The sequence below is a fragment of the Anguilla rostrata genome, chromosome 6 (genome assembly GCF_018555375.3).
Source record: "Anguilla rostrata isolate EN2019 chromosome 6, ASM1855537v3, whole genome shotgun sequence".
Taxonomy (NCBI): domain Eukaryota; kingdom Metazoa; phylum Chordata; class Actinopteri; order Anguilliformes; family Anguillidae; genus Anguilla; species Anguilla rostrata.
The window spans coordinates 12,633,763-12,660,237 of NC_057938.1; the positions used below are offsets into that span (position 1 = coordinate 12,633,763).

The window sequence follows — 26,475 nt, forward strand, 5'->3', positions numbered from 1 at the left end:
AAAATCTGTATTTACACAGCAATTGCATTTCTGAAGAATGAACTTGTGGATATGCAGCATTACTATGACTATCCTTGAGTTCCTATTGTTTTTTTGTAGCTGCTTCTCTGAATGCTGGCAGCCATTCCATGAATGGAGTACTTGAATTAATTTGTTTGTAAATCTATTTAAAGTGTAAGTGAGGATAATTTTGAAGTAGAAAATTTTGAAATAGAGAATATGACATTTCTTTGATTACTAAACATGACTACTTTTATTTACATAACATTAATATGTCCCAAATATCATGGTGCTCCATAATGGGGTCAGTGTATAGTAAGTGCTCTAACTTATCGATGATGAAGCTGAAATATAAAAATACTCTTTAACAAATAATCTGGGAATGTGCACTTTAACTATGTATGAATTGTTTGATCAAAAATCTAAAATTGCACAGAAAAAAAACACTAAAAGGTGCAGAAATTGTCAAGTCAATAAAAAATATTCTATATTCTATGTAAAGCCTTCATGAGGTACACTTCATGTGAACCTGACCTGGCCTGACTTTTGTTTTCAGTCACAAATCTGAGAACTGTTTGAAGCTTTGTTAATATATAAATTCACAGAGAGACACACATACTCCAAGTTATATAAATACATACAGACATTCATAAAAAGTCTATCATGTTTTTATTTAGTAGTGGTTTTGCATTGTGTTAAAAAAGGACTGTTTGACAATATAAGGGTAATATTTCCTATCAAGTTGCACTGATGTGGAAGAAGGTCATAGATACTCTTTGCAGGAAATGCATGAGTTCAGTCCTGCACGCGCTCAGTTCTGAGAGTGCGACAGACGCACCGCAGGAAAAGGGGCTGGAAATCGATAAGAATGTCAGGAAATACCCAATTCAGGCCAGCACTCTGCTGTCCTCGGAAACAGTAACCTGGGAACTGTGCCTGAACAATACAGGCACGGTTTCCAAGTGTCAAGCAGTGTCAAATACCATGGAAACACAAACAGATTTGGATTAAATCCCACTCATAAAATGGCCTGCGTTTTGAGGTCATGTGTCAAGAGGAGACGGACAAGGAAAATATACTCGTTTTTTAAAAAGGGTGTCATTTTAAATTTTTGTACAATTTTTACAATATTCTGTGTGTATTGCACAGATACATTTAAATATATGAATTAAATGCCAATATAATTTAAGACGCAAAATAATACTTGGTTTTCAGTGTACATGATTGTATAATGGAGTACATGGTTTGTCTGTATATCATAGTGATATAATCAGGACACTGAAACAAAGCAGATAGTGTAAATATGTATCAATGATAAATCAGAATAACATTAGTCTGTATAACTATCCAACAGAACAACCATTATATTCAACATAACCATCAATCAGGGTAACATTCATCTGAATAACCAACATTCTGGGCAACCATTCATTTGTATTATAACTCACTCAGGAAAGCCAATAATCGGTATCACATCTGTCTTTTACGATAGGCATCAATCTATCTCATAACCATCATCAGAATGACCACAACCTGTAACAGGAGGCCTCAAGTAAAACTTTAAATTTATGCTGTAGTTATAAAAGCTTAATAAATTCTGACTGACTCACTTATTGTACGTTGCTTTGGATAAACGTGCCTGCCAAATAAATGCAATGCATACGTAATGCATATAAAATATATAATACACTGGTGTTGAGATGGAGTGAACTGGAGAGGCACAATTGGTTCTTTGATTGGTTTGAAATATTTTGGAGAAGTGTATGAAATTCAGCTTCCTTGATGGACACTGTTTAGATGCACAGTTTCCTGCTGGAGGGTCAGATTAAACAGCCTGACCAGGAGCAGCGGGTACGAGGAAAGCAATTGCACATTAAAAAGAAGCACGCATCAAAACCCTCCAGTCTGTATCCATACAAAAGGACATTCTGTAAAACAGTGGCAAAGTCGAGAAAGCTAGTGCTTATGGCTAAATCTGATTTGTGTGATGTCATCAGGTAAAAAAAAAAAAAAGAATACTGAGCGGTGCCCATTGCAATGATAGCAGATCCATGTTAACCGTGTCACTCCCACACAGCGCCCTCACGCCCTCCCTCTTTCCCTTCCCACTGATGTAAAGCAGTTGTTGTTTCATTACTGGGCTATAGCCAGATGCTAATTAGTCTGACCGTAGATCTGGAAATATTTGAAATATGTATTCTGTGGGAGAAAGAGAAAGCTGGCCGCGAGCATGTGAGGGAATGGCCACCCAGTGAAAGAAGGCCTTGTGTTTGGGATGGGGGCCGAGGGGCTCACTGAGGGCTTGTGCTGCCGGAGGGCCCGGAGTCACTGTAGGCACGCAGAAGGTCAGCTATCTCTGAGTGGGAGGAGCTTAGGGCCACAGAGAGAGCGGTGCGACCTTCCTGGGGGACAGAAAGAGAGAGAGAGAGAGAGAGTCAGAGCTGACACAGGGGGCACATTTTAGGATGTACAGTAAATGAGGATTTGCATTGCCATGTTATCTTTTTTGCTGGTGATGCCAGGAGACTAGCTACAGACTACAGAGTGGTATTAGCTAATGTACATCTCTATTCTAATTTGGTCAGTGTAAATTAGTCAGAGTGAATAAGAATAGTTGATTTTTCATGCAGTCAAGGTGTGCAGTACATTTTCAGTCCTAATGTTTCCATTTACCTTAATTTGAATTTGGTCCAGTTACCACTTCCCTAACAGTAATAAAAACACTTAGGGACTATCATTTTTATAAAGCCAGCTAATGTTTATGCACACAATGTTCACAAAATCTTATCTTTCTGAAATCCTGTTTTGCATATGAACTTTGTAATCCAGAAGGGGGTGCCTTGGAGTACTTGGGAAAATGTGCATACTGTAGACCTGCGTGAGTGTTTTTTTGTGTGTGACTCACTTTGTCAGCGAGGCTGATGTCACAGCCTCCGTGTTCCAGCAGCAGGCGGGCGATCTGGGCGTGGCCGTGTTCGCAGGCGCACATCAGCGGCGTGGAGCCGTGCCGGTCCTGCACGTTAACGTCAGCCCTCGCCGCCAACAGGAGGCCCACCATCGGCGTACGACCGTGACTCACCGCCAGCATCAACGCCGTCTGCCCTGCCTGGAGAGGGAAGAAGACGAGAGTGAAAAGGTACGAGGGTGAAAAGGAGGAAGAATGGTAGGATAAGGAGGACGTGAGGGAGATGAGGCAGAGTGTGATAGGAAAGAAAGGTGGAAAGGAGATTATAATCTCCCTCATGTCCCTTGAGATGTGAGGTTCAGTGGGTGCACAAGACTTCCGCAGCTGCCCATCACTGCATTCAAGCCTGTTTTCTCCACGCTGTACGTTCTCAAATATCTTACAGCAGAGTATATAAATAAAACATACATATTTATATTGTCCTGCTTTGGAAAAGCCATAAATGTTTTTTCTGATGCACAAGGGAACTACATCTAAACTACTACTACATCTTTGTATTAAACAGAATATTATATGTATTAAAGTGGTTACAGAAAAAAATATACTGTTCAAATAACCAAATCAATGCTCAGAATACTGTACATCATGCATCATCCCTTTCCCTTGGAAAGCACTGAAATTCTACCAAAGATCCTTTCAAATAATTCTGAAGTAAATTGTTTTGCAATGGTGTGCCACACTTTTTCCAGAACCTTCCAAAGACAATGTTTCTGGAACTTTTACTGCATTCAAAAAGTTACAATAACTTCAGTGTCATGTAAATTTGAAAGTAACATCAATACTGACTGGATTTAGCATTAGTGTTAGCCGTAGAGTATCCAGTTGGCTATAGCATTATTGTTACCTGACTAATTTTAGCATTAGCATTAGCTAATAGAATACCTGGCTTGCTTGGGCGTTGATGTCCGCCTGCTCCATAAGTTGCCGGGCAACTACCATGTCCTCTGGGGCATCGGCCGCAGTGAGGGAGGCCAGCATGACGGCAGTGTAGCCGGCTTTGTTGCGGTGGTTCACGTCACACAGGCCTGCCCATAGCAAACACACCGTCCATAGAAATACTGTCTCAAATGCACAGGAACATCCAGCTCAACTGTCCCCACAAACACACAGGAAGATCCAGTATGACAGTGTCCCCCCCAAAGAAATAAGAATATTTGAGAAAAAACATCTTCCCTCCAAAAAAACATGTGGTTTCTAAAAACACAGGAGTATTTAGCTCAACATGACCCTCAGATGTAGCCATATTAAGCAGGGCATTTCCATAGCACTAGGCTGCAGTGTTGAGGTCTGGCGGGTTGCGTAGGGCAGTAGGGGTACCTGTGTCTAAGAGCAGCTTGACGATGGCAAAGTTGGAGTGAGACACGCTGTAGTGCAGCGCCATGTTGTCGTTGCCATCTGCCAGGTTGACCAGGAAGCGGAGCATTGCGGGGCCGGATAACTGGGCCTGCTTCAGGCACAGGGCCACCGCTTCAGCCGAAGAGTCCTTCTGACTGGACACGTGGAACCACACGTGGTACAGCACTGTCAGCACCTGCCTCTGGATGGGGTGACAGAGAAGAACTGAGCATGCTCACAGGGGTGGGTATAACACATGCCCTTTAATTGAGCAGGGCAGTCAGTGGCAGAGCTTCCATGAGGAATGTTTTTTTTTTTTCCCATGGCAACTGCATCAACACAGAAAGCTGCCTCCATCAATCTGCGGCATTACTTTCAGCTCAGTTCCATTCGAGCAGAGTTCCTTAATGCGCAAATTTATGTGCTTTTTGTATTTGTGCTTTTCTTTGCACAGAAAGTATGCGCAGACGACGTGGTGGTTGACTGTAAATCGCCCGAGGAGCTGAACCCTGTTAAAATATAGAGTAAACAGGCCTGATCAGTACCAGCTGAGGTATTTGGAGCCCCTAACTCACGGGGGTCATTTGAGCTGGATTCACTTTGGCCCGGCGTTTTTTGAGCAAAAATGTTCCCTTTTGAAACTAGAAAGCACCTCAGTCAACTCTGCCTCCAGCCAAAAAATACAAAACTGCAAGTAGTCATGCCATTTTGCAGGCCAGCTTAATTGCAGTCTTATGTACACCCTATTTAAGGTAGTTTATTGTATTGGGATTTATGTCAAATGAAATGATTACATTGAACCCTGGTAATTACCCTCTATCATGGAGAGCTGCATTGGCAAGATTAACTTGCAACTTTGGTACATGGCTCCTAGTAGTATAGCCCTGAGGAGAGCAGTCTCAGAGAGCAAGGCCTTTTATTTTAAACTGACATGATTCAGTTATAGTGCTTTAAAATGTAAGCGAGTAGGCCTTGCAGTTATTTTTCTGTATTTTTGAATGCTGTTACTGTCTTACTTTATTTGATTTTAACAGATGATATTGTAGGATAGTGCTGTATTATCCATGTTGATTTACTGAGATGTTTTCAGCAGGCAACCTTTTACCCTTTCCTGTTGTCAGTGGAAGTCTCCGCAGCTTTACAGCACTATATTTCATATGCCTGACGGATCTGTATAGTTCTTTCTGTAATCATCAATACCGAAATAGAGCAGAAAATGTTATGACTCGCACTTTATGCGAAATGTGAAAGAATTATGATATTTTGGCGAGAATTTGGAACTTTTACCATTTATATTCTACAGTCAGTAAGCTCAGATTTATGATTTTAAAAACTTGTGGCATAATTCATATATGTAGCTGGTTACACATAATGAATTTTTTAAATGTGTGTTTCTGTATTTGTTATCTTAATTACCAGCTATTTAGGCTCCATTTCATGATGTACAAGTTGACAGAGGAATAGGCTACTTGCATAGTAGTTTGCATACATGTACATCCACTCTTATCAGAGATGATATTGATATTACACAAACAAAAGCGACACCATTCAACATTGCATCCTCTTCATCCTGGAAACTGCACCCTGCAAAACTATATAATTCAAATCCATATCCTACAAATTTATATTCTAGTTTTTACCTACAAAGGGGAATCAGCAGTGAATCCTTCAATAGTGAGATCAGTTTAATTTCTATTCTTATTATCATTGGTTTTTAAAAATCAGACTAATAATTCAAATTTAACATTGAAATTAGATCATTTTTTGATAATGTTGCATTATTCTGTTTCATATTTGTAAAAATGCACACATGCTCTCACACACTGTCTCTACATTTATATATTCATGCAGTATTTACCATTTTGTTGTCGGGGCAGGCCACCTCTTCCAGACGGTCTTTAAGGTAACAGCAGGCTGCTGTGAAGTCCTCATCTACCAGCTCCCTGAGGGAAAACGCCATGAACATCAACATGCATTATATTTCCCACACATCACAAACATAATGTCACCATGCTACAAAAACAACACACACACACACATCTTTCAGACTTCCGTCTGCTATACTGACCTAAAAACTGCTAACCACTGTACCCTGTGCCTTGTCCAACTACAGTACATTTATATTAAATTCATGCCAGAATGTAGGAATGTACGACAAAATTATCCAGTGTGATGTGAGTTTTGATGACAGATGTTTGGGCGTTACGTGTGCAAATCATGCATAGTTACATGAGATAAGGCAAGACACACTGAGTCTGGCTCTGATCTCCTATATTAACATGTCAGTCACTCTTTCTATCATACAGGCTTTGAGGAAACAGCTGGTGTAGTCGGAGAATAGAAGTACATTCACCATGTTCTATACTTTAGATGAAAGGGACATTCCATGCCGTGGTGCTGAAATAGTGTGCTTGTTTTAGGAGTATACTCTAAACGGCCTGGCAGTGAGGTCTTTGTTTCAGGCTCATACTTGTGTCTTTCTGGAAATTTGACGTGTGAGCTCACCTGCCCGGCTGCTCCTCCTCGGGTCCAGCATCAGACTCCTCCGCATCCCCTCCTCTCTCCTCCACAGCATCCTTCTCTCTGCCCTCGCACCTCTGTTCCTCCATACTTTCCTCGCTGCTTGAGTCCTCGCTAGATGTGGTCTCATAGCTGGACACAGAGGGCGCTATTAGAGCTCACCTCATGGGCTTCTGTTTACCTTCTGTTACTGAAACAGCCCATGAATTGCATCACAAATACAAAAAGTAAACTTGTCTAAAAGGATATGATGGCTGCCAGTGCAAACTTATGCAGCTTTAGAATAACAAAATAACAGAATTGCATGATGGACATGTCCACTCCGTGTATAAAAATAAAGGCTGTCTTCATTAAAAACAGGAGAGCTTAGCATGTAAATGCACAAGAAAATCACATGATATCTTATCAGTGGTGTGCATGTGTCCATTTGTGTGAGATGTGGGTGCAGCGGTGTAACATGGAGCAGGTATGTGTCAGGGTGTATTTGAGCATGCCTGCATGTTTCTGTGTGTGATAATGATGTGATAAATAACGTTGGTGCTTAGAACACAGGCCACTGCAAATCTCCACGCTTTCCAGTGTTCAGTCATCCCATGGTCAAAGATCATACATTGTTGTGAATGCTATCCCACCAAACACTACAGAATGAGATAATGAGACTGGCAACAGGAAACAGCAGTCTCAGTATTCATATCTCTCTGTTCATCATGATATCGACCATTTCACCTGACGGCCTGTTACTTATGATAAGGGCAGATAGAATTTCTATCTCCAGGATAGCAATCTCCATGGTAGCGCAGTAATACCAGGAATAGTTTGACCTTCAAGCTTGACAAAACATGGGGCGTAACACCTGGGGACATCACGCGTGATATTTGCCTCACTCACAAACAGCATGAGCTCTGCTTCCAGCCTTGTTTGGCCAACTGTGATAACACTCATAATGTCTTTTGCCCTTCACCTTTCAACAAGCATTTGACTAACGCCTCTTTGGGTAACAGGCCTGAACTGGAGTTGGAGGTAGAACACACCGCTGGTGGTCACATGACCATATATGCTCTTACCCGCCATTTACGCCCACGAACTTGAGGTTCTTCTTGGTTGTGCCGACCCCTAGCCCCTCAGTACTGGCACTTTTCTTCATTATGGACTTCAGTGCTAAAGAAGGAGAGGTAAGTCGCAGCAGGTAATTGACACGTGATATTAAAGACACCCCGTCTAGCACACACAACCGCACCACCAAATATGACCTGCCTGCTCCTGACATGAGGCTAGCCCCAGATCTTCACCGATCCTGAGAGCAGACCTTGCAGTAAACATGAAAAAAACCAAGTAATAAGCACTCATATTTCCTTGCTATTTTAGGTAGGAGAGATAAGGTGAGGTTGTCCTTGTGGTTGTTGCTCGCCCTGTCAAATGCATTTGTGAATCACATTGGCTAAAAGCATTTATATATTGTAATGCTGTGACACGTGGGGCAACTGGTCAGGTGTTGTTTTCTTTGTCATCAACAATCTTTGTGAGGTTTAGTAGGGCTGTTTTAATTTGAGTCTTTGCTTCTTTATTGTTGTTGGTCTTATTGTCATTTCTGTTTGAAAAAATTGTAAGCCACTACATAATTGCTTCTAAATGGAAGCAAGAATGAATTTTTTTAAATTGTGTTTACAGCTAATTTCCTTTTCGTATCCCTGTTTCTCTCTCCACTAAATTTTCTTATTTTATCCTGCTGAGATGAATATACCCTGTGATTTTTGGACAGCAATGCTGAAGTTTTGTATTTGTGGAGCCCCTGGATGTAATTACAGCAGCAGAACTATAATCATCAAGCTGTTTGGAACAAAAACCTTCCACTAGACCAGTCAGCCTCTTGGAGAGCAATTCAGCTTGAAGGACATAATGGAAAAAACAGAAAACAGAAAAATAGTGGATGTACACTAAATTAGTTCTTTTATTGAGTACATAACCACTAAATGTAAAATCACTGGTAAATGTAAAACTGTTGATAAATCCTCAGTGACCTGACAACAATAAAACAAAGTGGACTCGTTAAACAATTTTTACATTGACCAGAAATATCTGACATTTACCGACAAGTATGTTTTTATGGTATTGTGCATTCTGAGGCATAGTAGGGTTGTCATATAAGCCCAAATCAAAACCTTGTTATTTGAAATTTTTTTCCTTGTTTGTAGTATTCCTCTCAGAATGTAATTTTGTTGTATGTGAATGTGTCTGCTCTTTTTCTAAAGAAGTCTGGATAAAGACTGTTGCGTGCTACCTGCTTGGTGTGCTGCCCCTGCAGTCTGTGCAGGGGATATACACAGGGTGGAGAGGGTGTGGATGGAGCTGAGCAGCTCGGCTTGGATGGAGCTGATTTTGGAGCCTGGCTGCTGGAGGGTGTTATCGGGGTCCCCTCTGCTCATGCACTCCCACTGCTCCTGCAGTAGCGCCTGTATCCTAGCAATACAGAGCCCTACAGCGGCGGTTGTAGCGGGTCTGTTCGGCTCTGCAGGTGAACCGGCTTCTGGGGAACCAGGAAGAACCTCATCTGCAGGGTTCTCTCCAGCGGCGCCACTCCTCGATAGTTCCAGGGGATTTCCCTCGGCGATTTGGTCGCACGTGGTGAAAGAAGCTTCCGGAAGCTTTGCGGCTATAAGAGAGCTCGCCTTCACTGCGGCATAAAGTGCTATCGCAGCATCCGTCTGGGTGCTCGAGGTTGCCTGGTCTCTTCGCTGTGCGTCTAACCCAGATGGCACTGCTTCCTGATTGGCTCCTGGTTCCACACTTCTCCTTCTTGTCAGCTGTTTGATCCTGTCCTCCTTCAGCTTGTTCTCCTGAGTCAATGCTTTCAGGAGAGAGCTGGATTCCTCCCGCTCTGTGTTGCATCTGCAGAGCTTCTGCTCGAGGTCTGCGATCCTCTCCTGCAGGGCAGTGCTGGAGAGAGGAATGATGTCACCGCTGGTTGGTCTTGACGTTGAGCCCTGGTCTCCTCTGTCTGTTTCTCTCACAACCAATACTGCCTGTCCTCCCGGTAACAGTGAAGTCTCCACTGTTGTGTCTGGAAGCCTTGATTCACGCTGCTCACATTCTGTCTCCTGGTCAGGTACAGGTGAGGGTAACCTTTGACGATCCACGTTTGAATGTGTCGCTGAGTTCCTGGGTGCACCTGAACTTCCCGGAGTCTGTAGTCGAGGATTCGAGCTTTGGCCTTCTGTGCACACATCCCCCTGTCCAGCAGCATTTGTGGGGGAGGGTCGGAGCCTGAGAAGGATGCGCTCCTTGTCCTCCCGCAGGGTGGAGATCTGTGCTTTCATCTCTCTGACGGTCCGGGCCTGCTCCTCCAGCTCCCCAATCCTCCGCAGGGCAGAGGCCAGCTGCAGGCGTAGGCTGGGGTCGCTGGAGGGTGAACCGCCCCTCCTCTCCCCAAACACGTCCTCAGCGGAGCCGTTCTCAGACAGACCCCCGAAGGCAGGAGCGGCCCGATCATCCGAGGCCTCTGAGCTGGTCCTCTGCAGGGCGGTGACCGGCATGCTGGTGGCCCTCAGCAGGTACGGCCGCACGTGGACGCCAGGTGGCTGCTCATCAAACGCCCTGATGCTGGCATCCTCCATTGCCCTCAGAGTCATGTAGCTCACCCGAGGTGACCCAGAGGCACCCGAAGGCCCATCCTCACAGGCCCCAAACTCCAAGACCTGCTGGGCATCCGTGAGGCGGGATTTGGCATTGGGCCCGAGGGCGGGGGTGGAGGCCCAGGGTGGCCTGTAGCTGTAGCCGGGGAGGCTGAAGTTTCGGTGCAGCACGCTGAACTTGGGGCCTCTGCTTCTCCGCTGGATGTGGACCCTCTTGATGGTGTTGCCCTTCTCAATATCATCTACATACTTGAGGAAGTCCAGATCCAAGCGGAAGCCGTAGGGGGTCTCCACTGAATATGGCACCTGCCTTCTCTGGTGTCCGTTCACCGAGACCTTGGGATGGAAGCCATTCACTGCAACACAAAATGCTAATTTAGGCGCTAGGGAATTTTGGTCATTTTAAATTCATCACACTTGTTGAAAAACATATTTTCCATGTGGAACTCTCTGATCAGTTAAATATGTAGAATCACATAGAAAATCTTTACTTGTCAGAATAAATGTGGGTTTAAACATGATGATTTAATTTGTTCAGAAATTTAATAAAACTTTTAACACAAGTCATACTCTAGTGAAAGGATTTCAGAGGTTTCAATTTAATGAATCGTTCTGTCTGGTTAGTAAGAGTGGCTAGGCGCGTCAGATTCTAGACTTACAGTCCAGTGTAAACATATCTTTATGAGTCCCAACTGAAAATATGAACTTAATGACGAAACCTTACAGTACCGTTTTGTTTGTCCATCATTGGTGTTTTTCAGAGTCATGGACGTTGTCTGTGATGGTCTCTGCAACCTGACAGTAATGATAGGACACACAAGATGGTTATATATCCATTCACAATGATTTCACTTGCCATCAGTTAGCGGCTCTTCATGGTTCAAATTTTCTTTTCTTTCTTAATTTCATTTCACGTGGAAATTTGTAATGGAGCAGCAATTCAAGTGATGGATGCCTTAATCAATCTCTCGACCCTTAATCAATCTTTCAGCCTGTACAGCTGTTCCACTGTGTTTCAACAAAAATTTGGCAAGATCTTAAAAACTGAGAAGCAACTCGGTTGCACCCACTCTTAAAAAAACACTCATAGTACTGGCTGAATTGCAGTAACATCCCAGAACTTTCCATTCCGGTGTTCCAGCAAAAGAAGTTCCTGCCAGGGATGCAAAGCCTGTAGTTAACTAGTGGTAAAAATGGGAAACAATCCTGTTGTTGTAGTCATTTTAATTAATACAAACAGCAGAGTCAATTAGTGCATGGTTCATGCAAGATTCAGTGTAAACAATTTCTGGAAAAAAAATATGCTGTGAAGGGGAGAGCTCAAAGCACATATCTTCATGCCAGAAACAATTTTTATGCAAACAAAATAGGACTTTCATAATTATGGAACAGTTGGGACATTTCGGTTAATATGCAAAAATTTTAGCAGTTCTCTTATTGTAAGCACTTCATTTGGTACTGGATATGCAAAGTTAGTTGAATATCATTTTTTAGATGGTCTAGGCTAATAGTACAGTTGGCAGCACAACTAATACTAGTATGTTGTGTTCAGTAGATTCTATAACAGAAATAAGGCATTGTGCTTGACTTCTGAAAGGGGGCTTAAAACATAATCTTTTTAAATACATCTTTTTTCAGTACTCACAGACATATGTGTAACTGAGCACCTTTTGACAGGAGACACCCTTGAAATACTGAGAAATCCCTGACTTGTCCCCTCCAGTAGTCAATGAAGACCTGAACATACAAACTTCAGAGGCCACATGAAACGTTTCCGGGAGAAAACATGACCACTGATTTATGTTTGGTGTTGATAAGACAGCCAATCAGCAGCAAGGCCTTGCAGCTTCCGTGTGATTGCCAGAAACACGTCGTATGATCATTGGATGCTGTAGGACCTTGCTGTTGATCAACTGTCTCATCACTGTCTAATAGATATAAATGGTGATGTTTTTTTTCCTGAAAGCATTTGACATGGCTCTGAAGTTTTGATGTTTACTACCTCAGAAGGTATGATTGAAAAAAAGACGAAAGAAAGCCAATATACCACCTGGCAGCAATGATTGTTATTACGCTTAAGAAATAATTTGATAACCATCAATATAGTTTATTACTCAGCCCTACATTCAGTTAATATCCCCCTGGGAGCAAACAGCAGTCTCTTTAGTGAGGCAATTTCCTGTGAAACGGGATTGGATTGGAGAGGTGATGTACTGAATTACAACACAAAGAGAACCAAATCTGACTGCTCAGTCTCTGTGCCCTTGAAATGTCCATGGCCTCTGTTGGATGTTTGTCACACACAGTGGCATATTGTGCTATGATTACAACTGTCAATAAACACGCACATGCATCAGGCACATGAACCAGTTTACATCACACATGTACAAGACAATGCACAATGCGTGTTGAGGGTGATTCAATACATTGTCATAATACCGCATAGTTCTCAAATGCAGCCTGACTGAGTTGAACTGGCCTCCTCTGATCTCTCCATGCTATTTGATTTAACCCAGAAAGTCAGCCATGTTGGTGTGAGTTATGGCTGTTTGAAGTACAGAAATTGGATTAATTTGGACTGCGAGAGACAAGTGATGCCGAGAATATGTGATTATGAGAGGAGAAGGCTGGGGGCAGCAGGCATGTGAGAGTGAGAGTGAGTATGAATTCAGAGGGGACTTATTTCTATTTGTCTGGAAGATCCAGTGTTGAGTTTGCACATTCCTTTACAGGTTCTCAGTCACTTCGAGTCCTCAGAGTTATTTGATGACTGGGGGTGATAGCGAAAATGCTGATTAGATCTTGGAGGTATTTTCAGTTGCTACAGATTTAATTTGAAACACTGCATTTGAACATCGGCACACTTCCATATTGAAAGTTGTGCAATGGTGCAACCGTGGTGATTTGGGGTTTGATGCAGAACTGAATTAAGCATAATGACTGTTGCATGATAATAAATCAACTTCTGCACTATTAGTATGCCTGGCCCTAAAGCTCCCCCAAATGAAGTCATTTCAGGATAATGGCAATAAAATTAAAAACAGTTTGCTTTTGCCACTGAATTGCAGTGTGTAAGCAGAAGTAATCTACCTCAATAGTGCAACATACCAATGCTTATTTCACTGCTGACTATACTCATTGTGAATAAAACCAGCACTGAAGTCCACAGAACCAAAGGGTAATTCCAGCCAAGCCGTCCTCAGTTGTTCCATCCACGATGCCAAGATTGTGTTTTTTGTCTGGATCAGGGTTTCATTTCATAGTGTATTCACCATGGTGCTGGTAGTTAGCTCAGTTCCTCTGATAACCTTTGTATATCTCAGTCATTTGCCACACAAGCAGGCTTTTTCACAGCTACAGCCAGCTGATTAAATGCACAGCAATGGATATTACTAAATCAATATGTTTTTGTTGAAGTTATGGTTGAATACACTACTAAGAGATGCCAATGCTCTAGTAATCGATGTTGGTCATGGAATCTGTTTTCTTAAATGACTGCCAAATTTAAAGAAGATGGATGTAGAGTCTGTAATGAAAAGGCTTGAAATGACATTCTCCCAAGCTTCCTTGTGCATATGCTTCTCTTTGACATATTGCATTGACTAGGAACTAAAATAAAAAGTCACTTCCTGGGTAATACATGTTAATTACATGAAAATAGACAACTGATGCCTATGGAACTGGCTTGCAAGTGGAGCTGGCCTTCATTTAAGGCTGCAATGTACAGGATATGATGGCTATCAGCAGCTTGCAGCCAAATAGTCTGTTTGTAGATTGTGAAGTGTAGAAGTGTGAAACTTGTTTATGGAGAAAACCTACAATCTTTCTTGAGACCTAGTAAAAACCGGACACCCACACTTTTCTCTAACTTTGCAAACGAGTATAACTGCACCATGTATTGAATGAACTTTTCAGAACCACAGCATAGATTGTTACTGGTGAAGCCACATTAATCCTGAAGGTGATAAACAGTGACTGTGGCTAAAAGGTTGAATGAGGTGAGGGAAAATTTTTAGCTGGGCAAAGGAATTATAGCAGCCTGGTACTTCTACTGAGGCAATAGTTTCTCAGCTGCCTCTCTGTGAGACTGAAGGAAACATACAACTGGGCAGGCACATTTTATTCCCTTACATCTAAAAAATATTTCACAGCATTTCTGATAGGTAACAGCAAACATGAGTTTCCATATCTGAGCATTTCAGACTAAGGAAGGAAGCATTCATAGCCCCTCCCTGCTGTTTGTACAGTAACTCAGTTCAAACCATACAAAGCTAGGTGGGAGGAAAGCACGACTATCCTGAGGAGTCTCTGTCTCAAAGAAGAAACGAGTGAGATGGGACTTCCCTGCACATTTGTCAAAACATAGTAATACAAAGGTGGCGCTAGCAACATAAGGTTCAGAAGGGCGTGGATAAGCACAATGTCCCTTCTGAGACATACTTTCAGCTGCTGTCGAGTTAGCATAGACCATTGGTCTCCAACCCTGGTCCTGAAGAGCTACAGGGTCTGCTGGTTTTTGTTTTCACCTTAAAATCAGCACCCAATTGAGATCCAAGACACCAGGTGAGTTGAGTTAACTGTGTAATCAACTGCTCTAATTGATTCATGAAGTGCAGAGTCACTATGAAAACCAGCAGACCCTGTAGCTCTCCAGGACCAGGGTTGGAGACCACTGGCATAGACATTGAGTCAGTGGAGGACATTTTATGTGTAGCTTGTGCAGGGAGACTGTGAGCTCATGATTGACCTGAAAAAGTTGTTGGCACATCACGAGACAGTCATCCCACCTATTCTCTCCCTGGGTGGCACTACAGCCAATAATGCCCTACCCTGTGATCTACTGCTCACATTAACCGCTTGCATAAACTGATACTGGATACCTGGAGTCCATTCATCCACTTGTGATACCAGTACATTTTCAACAGAATGACCTGCCTAAATATTCAATATATACCTAAATATTTACCTCATACGTTAGTAATTTACTTCACAGGGGCTCTGAGCCAGTGGGAAAGTAATTAAGGATGGCAGAGAACTAGTAAATCTGGGACAGTAAGCCAAGGATGTGTCTCAGTGTTCTGGGAACATAGTCACAAGCTTCCCCAAATCTATTCCACAGGATAAGCTTCGGAAAATGTTTTTTGTCCTCATTCAGTCATATGGAACGCAACAAGAAAGTTCATAAACCTCCACACTAGAACGGATGATAGTCAGATTGTTCAGTTTAGTATACGATTTACAGGAGCACAGAGAAAATGTAATCAATTTGTGATTGCTGTCTTTTAAAATAAATCGTTATTATATGTACTGTACTTTCTGACTCTTAGACCTCTGCCAAAATCAGTGTCTGGACTGTCTCATGCAATTGCTGAACAATATTTTTTTAAATATATCAAAAATTATTGAGATTTTTCTTCATCAACTTAGTGATTTAATGACCTCTTTAGACAACTGTTTAAATGAGCTGACTTCTTACATTTCCTGTAGAGTGTGCCTAAGTTGTTCTGTAATTATAACATACTATGCTTCAAATAATCTGGATGTGTGGTTGGATTTTTGGGATGGCTGCAATCAGTGAAACAAACAGCTCCTGGCTTAGTGGGAGCACAAACTGCAAAAAAGACTGCCTTTAAGTCTTGTAATGAGACTTAAAATCTTTATTTTTTCTCTCAAGTAGAAAATATTATCTTGCTTTAAGTCACATTTTACTTAACAAGTAAAATTGTCTCATTCCACTGGCAAATCTTGAAGTGAGTCAATCTGTCTTACTTCATTGGCAGTCTTGTCTTATTTAGCAAAAAAACTAATAGAAATAAGATTTTGAGTCCAAATATAAAACTAAAATACTTGTTAAGATTGATTTATCTTTTAGTTTTTGTAGTGCAGGGCTTATTCTGTTGTAATGTAGTCAAAGAGCTTAATTTCTGCTAGAGGCTAAATTTCTCAATTGGAAATTGCTATGCTGAATAATGTAGCCATTTAATGTTAATGTATTTTGAATCTGAAAGCATGCAGATTCTGTTGCTATAATGGCCTCAATTTTATGGCCAACTCTGGTGCTGTAAAACATGACAACAAATGTTATGTCTATTCAATCCGTTTGTGGAATACAAAGGTACTGATTTTGACCGCAGTTGTTCACATTGCAAAATGATATAAAATTAAAATAAAATAATAAAAGAAATAAAATAATGTGTAAATATAATTGTTTGTCAAAGCTATTGACAAATTTTGATTCAGTCCCAGTCTATGTGCACTGTATGTTAAAACATCTCGGCTGGACAGCTATAATTATTGTGTCAAAGTGCATGACAAATAAATGTTAACTTTCAAATGAAAAAGGAGATGAGCAAAATGGAGGATTACTCATCTATAGACCAAACATAATCTGCAGTTAGGTTAGGCTGTTCCACTGTTTTAACGCCAGCCAAGGAAGCACATTAGCGATTCTGTTTACAGTGATGAATGGCATAAGCCGTTTTGCAACTCAGACTTGCAGCTTACACTTGCAACCTAAACATCTGTCACAGATCCAGGAGCGCACAGTTACTTTAAACACCAGTCTGACTCCATGCCCTGCCGTGTGCTGCGCTGTTAAATGCGCACATTAATATAACTGAGAAAGAGGCAAGAATTTGCTCTGACAGCCTGTTTAAGTTGATCCTCGCAGAGGCCTGTATATGGTTCCAAAGTAAATACCGCACAGAGACTCCGGGATAAGCCTGGACTGTGAGTCCAAGATTGTTTCTATCATTACTCTCTTTCCAAATGCCGCTGTATGGGCGTAGAAGGTATTGTGCCAGAGTTAGTGAAACGCTGAAGGGTCAGCCTGCAACATGAAGCTCCGCGCACGTGTACGACAGCATGAGCACACGCACGCACTCGCACATAAACACACACACTTGCACGCCTGTGGCAAATCACCTGTGTCAACCACGTGCACATCCCAGAGAAGGAAGTATGAAGTCCGCTGGCCCTTTTGCAGCCAGATGTGGACAATGAGTTGAGAAAGGGTCATGGAACAGGCTTGCCATAGAGGGCGTGTGCAGCTAACACACAACAGAAAGACTCATTCCATCAGCTGGATAAAGAAAAGCTGTGTAATTCGTATAACTGTAGAACATGAGTTAAAGTATTTTTGATTATAAATGCGAAAGTCTGCCCCCTCCCCTCTTCACACCTTCCAGGAGATCCCTGGATGCCTCTGAAATGTGAGCTGGAATGGATTGGTTGCTTTGGGCTTAACTCGTAAAGAGCCTGAGTGATTGCTCATGCCTCATCCATGTATGGTCAGAAATATTCTCCCCCAGCTCAATTTGCACAATCTGCTCAAATCTTGTGGATATTGCAAAGGATGTTTCTGTGTGACATATGGAGAGCAAGTAGTAACATTGAAACGCAATTTAACCTCCAACATGTTTGACTGAACGACTTCATTTAGTGGCATCCTTAGTATTTAGAGTTTGTCTGCTTCAGATTTTGGTGGAAAGATATATTTTTTCATTTTACAGGTCGTGTTTTGTCAGCTGGGTTGAGCTATGGGGGTCCCCCTCTTTTGGTCCAGCAGTAATTGTACTGACTGTAAAGCTCTCCCCTGTTGATTTGCTTCAGTCTGACTGGGGGTCTGCACTGTGCTGATCCACATCATCAGTTGCTGTCCTCTGGTGGTAATCTCTCCTAGACATTAAGGATGGTTGCAACAGTTGACTCTGATTAACCCACTAATGAATGTTGTTAATTAAAAGCCAAAGGTCTATCTCATGAAGCCTATATTATGTTGGAGGTAAATAAAGAATTGTGTTATGTTACCTCTGGATTCTGGTTCCCAGAATATCAAGCCACTTAAAGGGGAAAGGGTTCCTCTTGTTTTCAAATAAGATTTGGGCTCTTTGTGTGAATTTATGGAATAAACATTTGGTACAGCTAAGTGGAACTGCAGGATAATTATAGCCCATCTGTCCTGTCCTCAGCCTCTATATGCAAGAGAGAAGTCATAATTTCACCAACCTTTAGGTATACCACATTATGGTTATGATTAACACTCAGAAAATATTTTATTCTTGTCATACAGCATGTCTTTGTTTGTATGGTAAACGCAAGTGTATTTTTAACACGAACAATTTAGTGTGTGCATACAAAATAATTCAGACAACATGGTCATACCTGTGTATTGATAGCTGACAAAAATACATAACATATAGCCTATTTTATTCTAAGAGATGTCTGCCTTTTAAAATGCAGTATGAGTACATGAAATGTCATCTTTAGGGTTATCAAAAATCCATACCTGTTCTACTGGGCTGTGAACCTGACATGTAAAGTAGCTTCCAGCAGAGGGCAGCAGTGAGGTACACAAAGTGCCTGTTCTCTGACCAGTTCACTCCGCTGGATTTTTGATCTTTGTTTTCAACCTCCTCCCTCCTCCTCTGTCTCCTTTTGTCCGCCTGCAGCATCGCTCTGCTCAAAAAACCCATGTCAGCAAAACTCTTTTTAAATCTCCGAACAACAGATGGTCTGACTTATTAAGTAGGAAGCTAGGAAGTTAGCGTGTCGTGCAATAAGGTGCCATGATCCAGAATGAAAGGTGTTTTGCTCGAGATAGAAATGAGTAAAGCAAACCAATGAGACAAAGTCACAATAATTCTCCACCCACTTCTGTTTTTTCTCTCTGCAGTTTTGATTCTGGTACCCAGATATGCCAGGGACTGCTGTGGTTTGGCTGGTCTGTCTGTGTGCGGTGAGGTACAGACTGCTGACTCCTTTTCTATATAAATACAAATGCACCCTTTGTTGTAAGCTTCCCAGTGACGGCAAAGAAAAGTGGCAACAGTCCAACATCAGGAGGCAGAGCCAGCCGCAGACCCAAACAATGTCAGCTATGCAGTAAACAGACAAACACTAACCTGCCATGGAAACGAATGCTTTCACACAGGCACATACATGCGCACACACACTCACACATGCAAGCACACATAATTCATACACATCAACACATTCTTCCAACAACACGTCTCCGCAGTTATTATGTTGTTCTATTAATTAATGACAACCAGCGTATTTGGCTGTAGGAACATACAGGGATACTTCCTTCTTATGTAGGTAAGGTTGCTTATGAGGACCCATTTTCTTTAGTATTTAGATTCACGGCTTGTGGTTTGCAGCCAACCACAGCCAAAATGTATCTGTGGAATCCATATTAGACCAGTTACACTAGAATACACTGCAGTTATAAAGGTTATATAACACATTAATAGGGCCTCTCAAGTAGCTGTGTCCAGTAATGTGCTACACAGTCCAGAACTGAATCCTGATCTTGCCAGTGCCAACTATGACCTAAGTCCCACACTGCAAAGCATAATTGATCATAGTTTTCCACAATGTTGAAAAAGACTAAAAGCTGTTTATTTCCCTAAAATAGTGTTCTTATTATTTTATCAATAATAAACATAAGTAAATATATTTAGAAGAAGAATCTGGTTTTCAAGTCAGAGAAATTCCACATAAAGTGAGTATATGCACTGATGCTATGCTACACTGCATATACTCCCACCTCTCAGCAGAGCATATTGTAACCTTTTAAGGAGGTTTCTCAGCTTGTCCACTTTGGCCCCCATACTGTAATAACACTGGATTTACTTTCCAACAGTTTTTACTGTGTGCTGCCTATCAAGATCTAAAGGACAAATATAACTTGCACATTTTTCTCCTGAAGATGACTCAGATTTTCACCTGTCTGCAGTCACCCTAATAATACTGCAGTGGAGTGTCTGGAGTGTTGGGGGGTACCACAGGGGAACATCTCTTCAGTTTTGGAAGGATCTCCATGAGGACTCAGGAAGGAAGACTAATACAAATCAAGAAAGGAGCACATGCTGTTCTGGAAAGCAGATACCCAAACACACCCTGGTCTGGCTCACAGTTTGGTGGAATCACACACGCACGCATGCACACACAGCTCCTAAAAGTCATGCTTTAAGGTTTTCCACTGGACTCGGCTCTGACCCAAGCTACATTTTCAATTCACATGTTTGACTCTCCAACTCCTTTTTTACTTGGACATCTCCTGTTTTGCTTTCTCTTGCAAACATATGTCCCTGCACACATGCACACGGACACGCTTGCAAACGCATTCTCGCACAAGTGCCGTGCACACACATAAGCGTAAACACATGAATAAAACACACATTAGCTCACATTTACACACAAACACACGCAAACATAAAGACAGAGAAATCCTTTGTGAAATAGAGGTCAGCAAATCAACAGAACATTGCATAAGACGGCGAGCGCGATCCGTAACGGTTTTTCCAGCTGTTTTCCACACAGGACTGTGGCTTTTGTAACGGTGGCCATTAGAGACATTTTTTTCGTTGCTCATGTCAGTCCGTTCCTTCCCTGTCACAGTTCTAATGCAGCTCTCAATATTCTGCATAACTTCTCCCTCTCACTGTGCCCCTCCCCAAAGTCTTCCCTTTTTACCTGTGCCCCTCCCGCTCCCACATTCCATATATCTACTCATATTTTGCTTGTTTTTGTATTCCAGGAGCTCCTTCTGAGTGTCTTCTCCTGGGGTCAAGGGGGAAAAATCTAGTTTTTTTCCCTCCAGGGAAAGTATTCAGTCATGTACTGTTATGCAATCATATAATGCATTCTTTAAAATGGACCATATCAGCTACATTTTGTCTGATTGCACAACACTTAAAAAAGAGAAGGTACTAGTAACACTGACATATATCAGGGAGGCTGGATGAAGAAGAGACCAACATCAGAAGAGGTGCCCAGAGAAAGGGTTGAACAGGAAGCTGAGCAGTCTTATACAGTAACATCACAGGTAAACAACGCACTGATAGCCATTGTCCTCTCCAGGAAGCTAGGATGCAGGCCTACAATGGGTAACAGTGTTGAGCAGTGTCTTATGCAGGAGGCAAGCAAGGCCAAACTTAAAGAGCTCTCTGTGCCGTGGCCAAAGGCCAAACAACAGGAAGTGCGGGGGGCCTGGGAGTCTGCGTGGCGGCGGGGCCTCTTCCCCTCCACAAAGAGCCAAAGAGAGGGTGCCCCACCCCTGCTCGTCTCAAGCCACGTTTCCTCCTCTTCCTCTCGTCCCACCGCTGCCATTTCACAGGGAAACTTTCTGCTCTGCACGTCCCTTTAAAGTCCTTTCTCCCCTAACTCTTAAAATGTGTTTGCATAAAAACCCGCTCTGCATTTGAAAAAAAAAAAAACTTTATGTGTTCCCTGAAAAAAAAACTGTCCTTGCATTCTTTAACTTGTTTCCTGTTCAAACAGCATACTCTGGGAACACCATTTGGGGGTTTTAGCTTTGTAGCATACAGACAGAAATACCCGTGGCTAGTCAAACATGAACAACGCCAAACATTCTGAAGCGTTTCCTGGACAAAAGTTTTGATCGAGCATATACAGGTTTAGGAATGAGAGCCAGCATGGCTACAGCATTCCATTCTAAGTCCTTTTGTGTGTGTGTGTGTGTGTGTGTGTGTGTGTGCAGTGCATGCTTGTATGCCACTTAGGTAGCTGTGACAGGTGGGGGAACATTTGTATTGAAAGACTTTGTCAGAAAAGGTGTGATCAAATCATTCTTCCAAAGGTCAACTCTCATGATAATTAATTCCACACAGAGCCTCATTCTCTGCTCATACACAGGGTGAGATGCATGGAGACGGAAAAGAGACTTCTGCCCTTTTTCAGAGGGTTTATTTTGTTAATTGGTAGAACTTGATAAACTTTGTGTGACCCAAATGATTTCATTGCTGAGATTTTGTCCGAAGATTTTTTCCTGAGAAACGATCGACCTGGAGGACTGTGACTCTCTTCCAACCTGGCCAATTCCATAGAGGAAGAGTTAGGACTCAGCCCCTTTCCTGAATGCCAGTCAGAAGCCCAGGGAACTCAGGGGGACTGGAGAAGTGCTAGCCAATAGCATCTGAGCTGCACTCATTGATCAGGTAAGAAACACAATGCCACACTCTGCTCTGTTTTCTGTACTTTTGTGTTTAATGCTTCTGAGGAGCAACACAGTACTGGTGTTACCACCCAAAGTCCACTGTTATTAACTGTGTTCACACTGCAATATTTAAGAGTTATTAAAAGTTGAATTAACTATGTCAGAGATGATTTAGCAATTAACCTTTGACAGAGGAGATGGGTGCATGATGGGAACAGTTGGAAAGTGGACTGAGCTGCTGCAAGAAGATGTATCAACATGTGTAGTATGTGTACACATATGGCTTTTTTGCTAGAATATTCTTTGACATTATTGGAAAGGTAGAGTACAGTTTCAGAACTCTTTTCTGGTATGTACCCCCACATACACACACTCCTGACTGCACACTTCCCTCTCTTACTCCAGGGATATGGTGTTGACTTTGGAACCACGGTTAAATCTATTGGGCAGAACTAGTCCATCACTGGACGCAGGCAAAGCAGGAGAAATGGCTGATTTTGGCAATGAATGACAAGAATTAAGGCAGGTAGGAAATCTCTGTGCGCCAAAGAATAAACAAAATTTAAGGAAGAAAGAAAGAAAGAAAGAAATACCCTTGGGGGAGTGCTCTTCAGACCAGATACAGGCATTTGTGGATTGATTCAACTGTTCAATAAACATTTTTGACTCGCTACTAGAGCCTGTATTTAGTGGACAGAAGAAGTATAGGGACTGTTTCTCTAAAGATGGCTTTAGCAGACTGGAGATATATAAAGTAATAAGAATCCCAGTGACTCAGACCTTCAGACTCTGACCTGGTTAAGCAGCTGTGGTGGGAGAAAATTACAAAGGCCATCCTGGAACAGGGACAGAACCACTGAATTAGTGGTGTGCAGCTCATGAACGACACATACTTTTTAAACACATCATTTCAAGAAGCCCAGGGCACTGACTCAGTGTTCTAGAAAAGTCTGCTCATCTGAGTCATTGACAGTACTTGGAGTGGCAAATATACCAGCCTATAGAAACCCACAAATTGTGGCCATCCTGCCAGCCAATCAAAACTGCAAAGGTTATAGAATACATAGCTTGTACACTTGGCTCTCTGAACTCTTCTGTACGCTTTGCTTTCTGAACACTCAGCTGTAGTACCCAGCCCTTTTTGCAATTGAGCATATTTTCATTTTGACACACCTATAAAGTAGTCCTGACCTAAATTGTTCTTTTCCACATGTAGACTTATACTGCAGTGTGAATGAACCAAGCCAAATGAACCAATCAGCACACCAGGTAAGTGAACTGAATGAAACTGCAACAGCTCAGTGAATAGAGCCAGGCTGCCCACCGCTATACTGTAGCTTCCATTTGTAAACACATAAAACAGCTACAGCCACTGTAAAGCTCTGGGTCACTGTAAAAGCGCTGGTCATATCAGTCTGCATCAGCCGACAGGGGCATGAGACGCACCAGCTGCCGTGACCAGCCCCCTCAGATTCCGGGCTTTGATGAAAGTGTGCGATTTGAACAGGGCAGCAGATGGGGGGGAGGGGGCAAACAGGCCAGGAATGTGCCCAGACACCATCTATCACACCTTATCTCTCTCTGCTTTTCCACAAAACTGTGCCTTCGAATAATTGCAACACAAATGGGAACACAGTACAGTAGTACAGTATGTGTGCATGACTAAGTTTATAGCCCAGTGCATGTGCATGACTTAGTTTGTAGCCCAATGTGACGGAATGTTTTAAGTTTACAGCCCAGTGCATGTCCATGACTAAGTTTACAGCCAAGTTCATGTGCTTAACTAAATTTACAGCACAGTTAAATCTATTGCACAGTGTGGGCCTGGCTAAATCTAAAACATTGTGGGCCTGACTAAATGCTGCTGTGTGTGCATATAAACAGTGAATGCAAAAGGCTTTGAAATGACACATTTAGTTAAAACACTGACGATCTTCAAAAGCCCTCAAAAGAGCTTCAGTGGCCCAAAAGATGAGTTGAGTCAGAAATCTGGGCCCATTAAAAACCCATAGCCTGTGGAATTTTAGAGAAAACTGAGACACACTAACACACGTGCACACACACACACACACACACACACTCACTCATTCACACACGCATACAGATATGATCGTTCCCACCTCCACAGACTGGTTTACCTGCATGCTGGTATTTTCCTCTAGGATATACAGAAAAGCAGAAAAGCACATGCGCATGTTCTGGACGGGAGCCAATGTTGTTCTCACAGCTGGGAACACCATGTGATGTGGGGAGACAGTGTTTTCCACCACTGTCAACGCTGGACTCATGCCTGCATGTTAAGGGCTCCAGCAAACACATCTGGGAGGCATTATAGAACAGAACAGGCATCTGCCAGACGCCAATGTATCTATGTATCACAGTTATTACCTTGGTACTCTGTATGGCACAGCTGATATGTTGATGTATCTTTTCCATGTACTACTGAGCCCTTTTCTGACCCATTGCTCTTTAAAACTGAAATATGACAGTCAGAACTGATTCCAGTGAAACTCAACACATCCTCTCCAGTCCTATCTGTGTCATCCCACCACATCACACACAATTAGCAGAGCACAGTCCTGAATCATTGTAGCCGTGTGGTCTGAGAATTGCGTGTGCCTGTTCCCTTTCAAACTGCCCCATCGTACACCACTGTCACCTGCCAAACTACCCCCATCATGCACCACTGTGCCCTCTCAAACTTCTTCAATCATGTACTACTGTCTCATTTCAATCTGTTCCCATCATGCACTGTTGTCTACTGTCTAACAGTTCCATTTATGCAGGCAATGGTATCTTACAGTGCAGTGGCCATTTGTGCAGTTGCCCTTACCTCTGCAGATCAATAAGTAGTATCTTGTACCACTGGCTGCTGATGAGGTTCTAGTTGCCTAAGAAATGTCCTAATATGTGCCATTATATGTACCACACAGGGCTGATTCCCGGGAATTCAAACCATCTTGATCAAACTGGCCCTCGCAACACAAACTTACCACAGCTCTACCATGGGGCCCTTACAACACAAACCTATCACACATGGGGCCCTCACAACATACTAGCTCCTGCCTTGTAGGTTAATATTCAGCAATGTGTAAAAAAAAAATGTTGATACTATGCATACATTGTGCATGTGCACATGTAAGAGTGGGCATTAATGACCAAGTGTTTGAGATACTGAGCCATTAGTTTTCCTCACCCCCTACAGGACATTCTGTGTAGAGAGAGCTGAATTGGACAGAATACAGCTTGCTCCAACCAAACCATTTACCAAACCATTCTTTTTTCATCACAACACTGGCTGGACAAGGCAAGCACAGAAAATAACTAAGTGCTGCTTTTATTTACACTGTACACAATGGCTACCCAGAGCAATGCGAGAAAGCACTTATTCAGAGAGTACAGAGAGAAAGCTGCAAATATTCATGCAACCCTCCCTGTCCAACTCTCAGCAGAGCAACAAGGCACACCCAGCTGAGTGACACGTACAAGTTCAGTTCTGTGGCTGCAGTGCCCTTGTACACCAGTGTAACAGATTTTCAGTTTCTCTCACACAGACCAACCTGAGCCCCAGCAGCAGAGTGTTCAGGCCCGTGCTCGTTATCGCCTACCTTTATCAGGTTTCCAGCAAAACTGCAGCAGTTAAAAACAACAGGACCAGAACTAAGGCAGTAAGCAAGATCTAAGATGGGGTTCCTCACCCTCAGCAGGGGTACAGAGGAGAGAAGACCCGCACCTGGAGTACGGGGTCCACCCAGCTGTGACTCCCTCACGGGGCCCATAAATCCCCCAGGCTCCTGGGTCTCTTACCTCCGCCCCCGTCCTGAGTGAGCCTGTGCTGGAAATCCTCCCCCTCTGCTCCTGCGCTCCTGAGGCAGAGTCTGGAAGCAGGACCCGCTCGGTGTGCAAGAGCAGTGCTGAGCGCAGGCAGAGCTGTGCAGCTGCCACAGCGGACACGCCCCCCGCCCCCAGCGCCCGGCAAATCACAGCCTGGGCGGGCGGAGTCTCCAGAAGAGCCCCCACAAGCGGAACTTTTTCAAAATAAACCTTCCCATGTGAGGGGGGGA

The 26,475-nt window shown here is 42.7% G+C and overlaps 1 protein-coding gene across 2 annotated transcripts; it reads right to left on the bottom strand.

Moving 5' to 3' along the window:
* Nucleotides 1-652: 652 nt before the first annotated feature.
* LOC135256563 (KN motif and ankyrin repeat domain-containing protein 4-like) lies at nt 653-26,373 on the bottom strand. 2 transcript variants are annotated; one of them, XM_064338458.1, is made up of 10 exons: nt 26,219-26,373; nt 11,179-11,244; nt 9,099-10,805; nt 7,885-7,978; nt 6,806-6,952; nt 6,159-6,243; nt 4,283-4,502; nt 3,848-3,990; nt 2,906-3,106; nt 653-2,402 (listed from the first exon to the last, which is right to left on the bottom strand). In XM_064338458.1, exons 2-10 carry the CDS (start codon nt 11,195-11,197, stop codon nt 2,292-2,294), a joined length of 2,727 nt encoding a protein of 908 aa, XP_064194528.1. In that variant the 5' UTR covers nt 11,198-11,244; nt 26,219-26,373; the 3' UTR covers nt 653-2,291. The 2 variants fall into 2 exon arrangements, with proteins under 2 accessions (XP_064194528.1, XP_064194529.1); XM_064338459.1 differs by lacking the exon at nt 26,219-26,373 and adding an exon at nt 26,110-26,195.
* Between the last annotated feature and the right edge of the window lie 102 nt (nt 26,374-26,475).

Coding starts and splice junctions, on each gene's coding strand:
- LOC135256563 (XM_064338458.1), bottom strand. Junction 6,953..7,884: donor TTCGTGGGCGTAAATGGCGG/GTAAGAGCATAT, acceptor CTCTGTGTCCAG/CTATGAGACCACATCTAGCG. Junction 6,244..6,805: donor GAGGAGGAGCAGCCGGGCAG/GTGAGCTCACAC, acceptor GTTTTCCCTCAG/GGAGCTGGTAGATGAGGACT.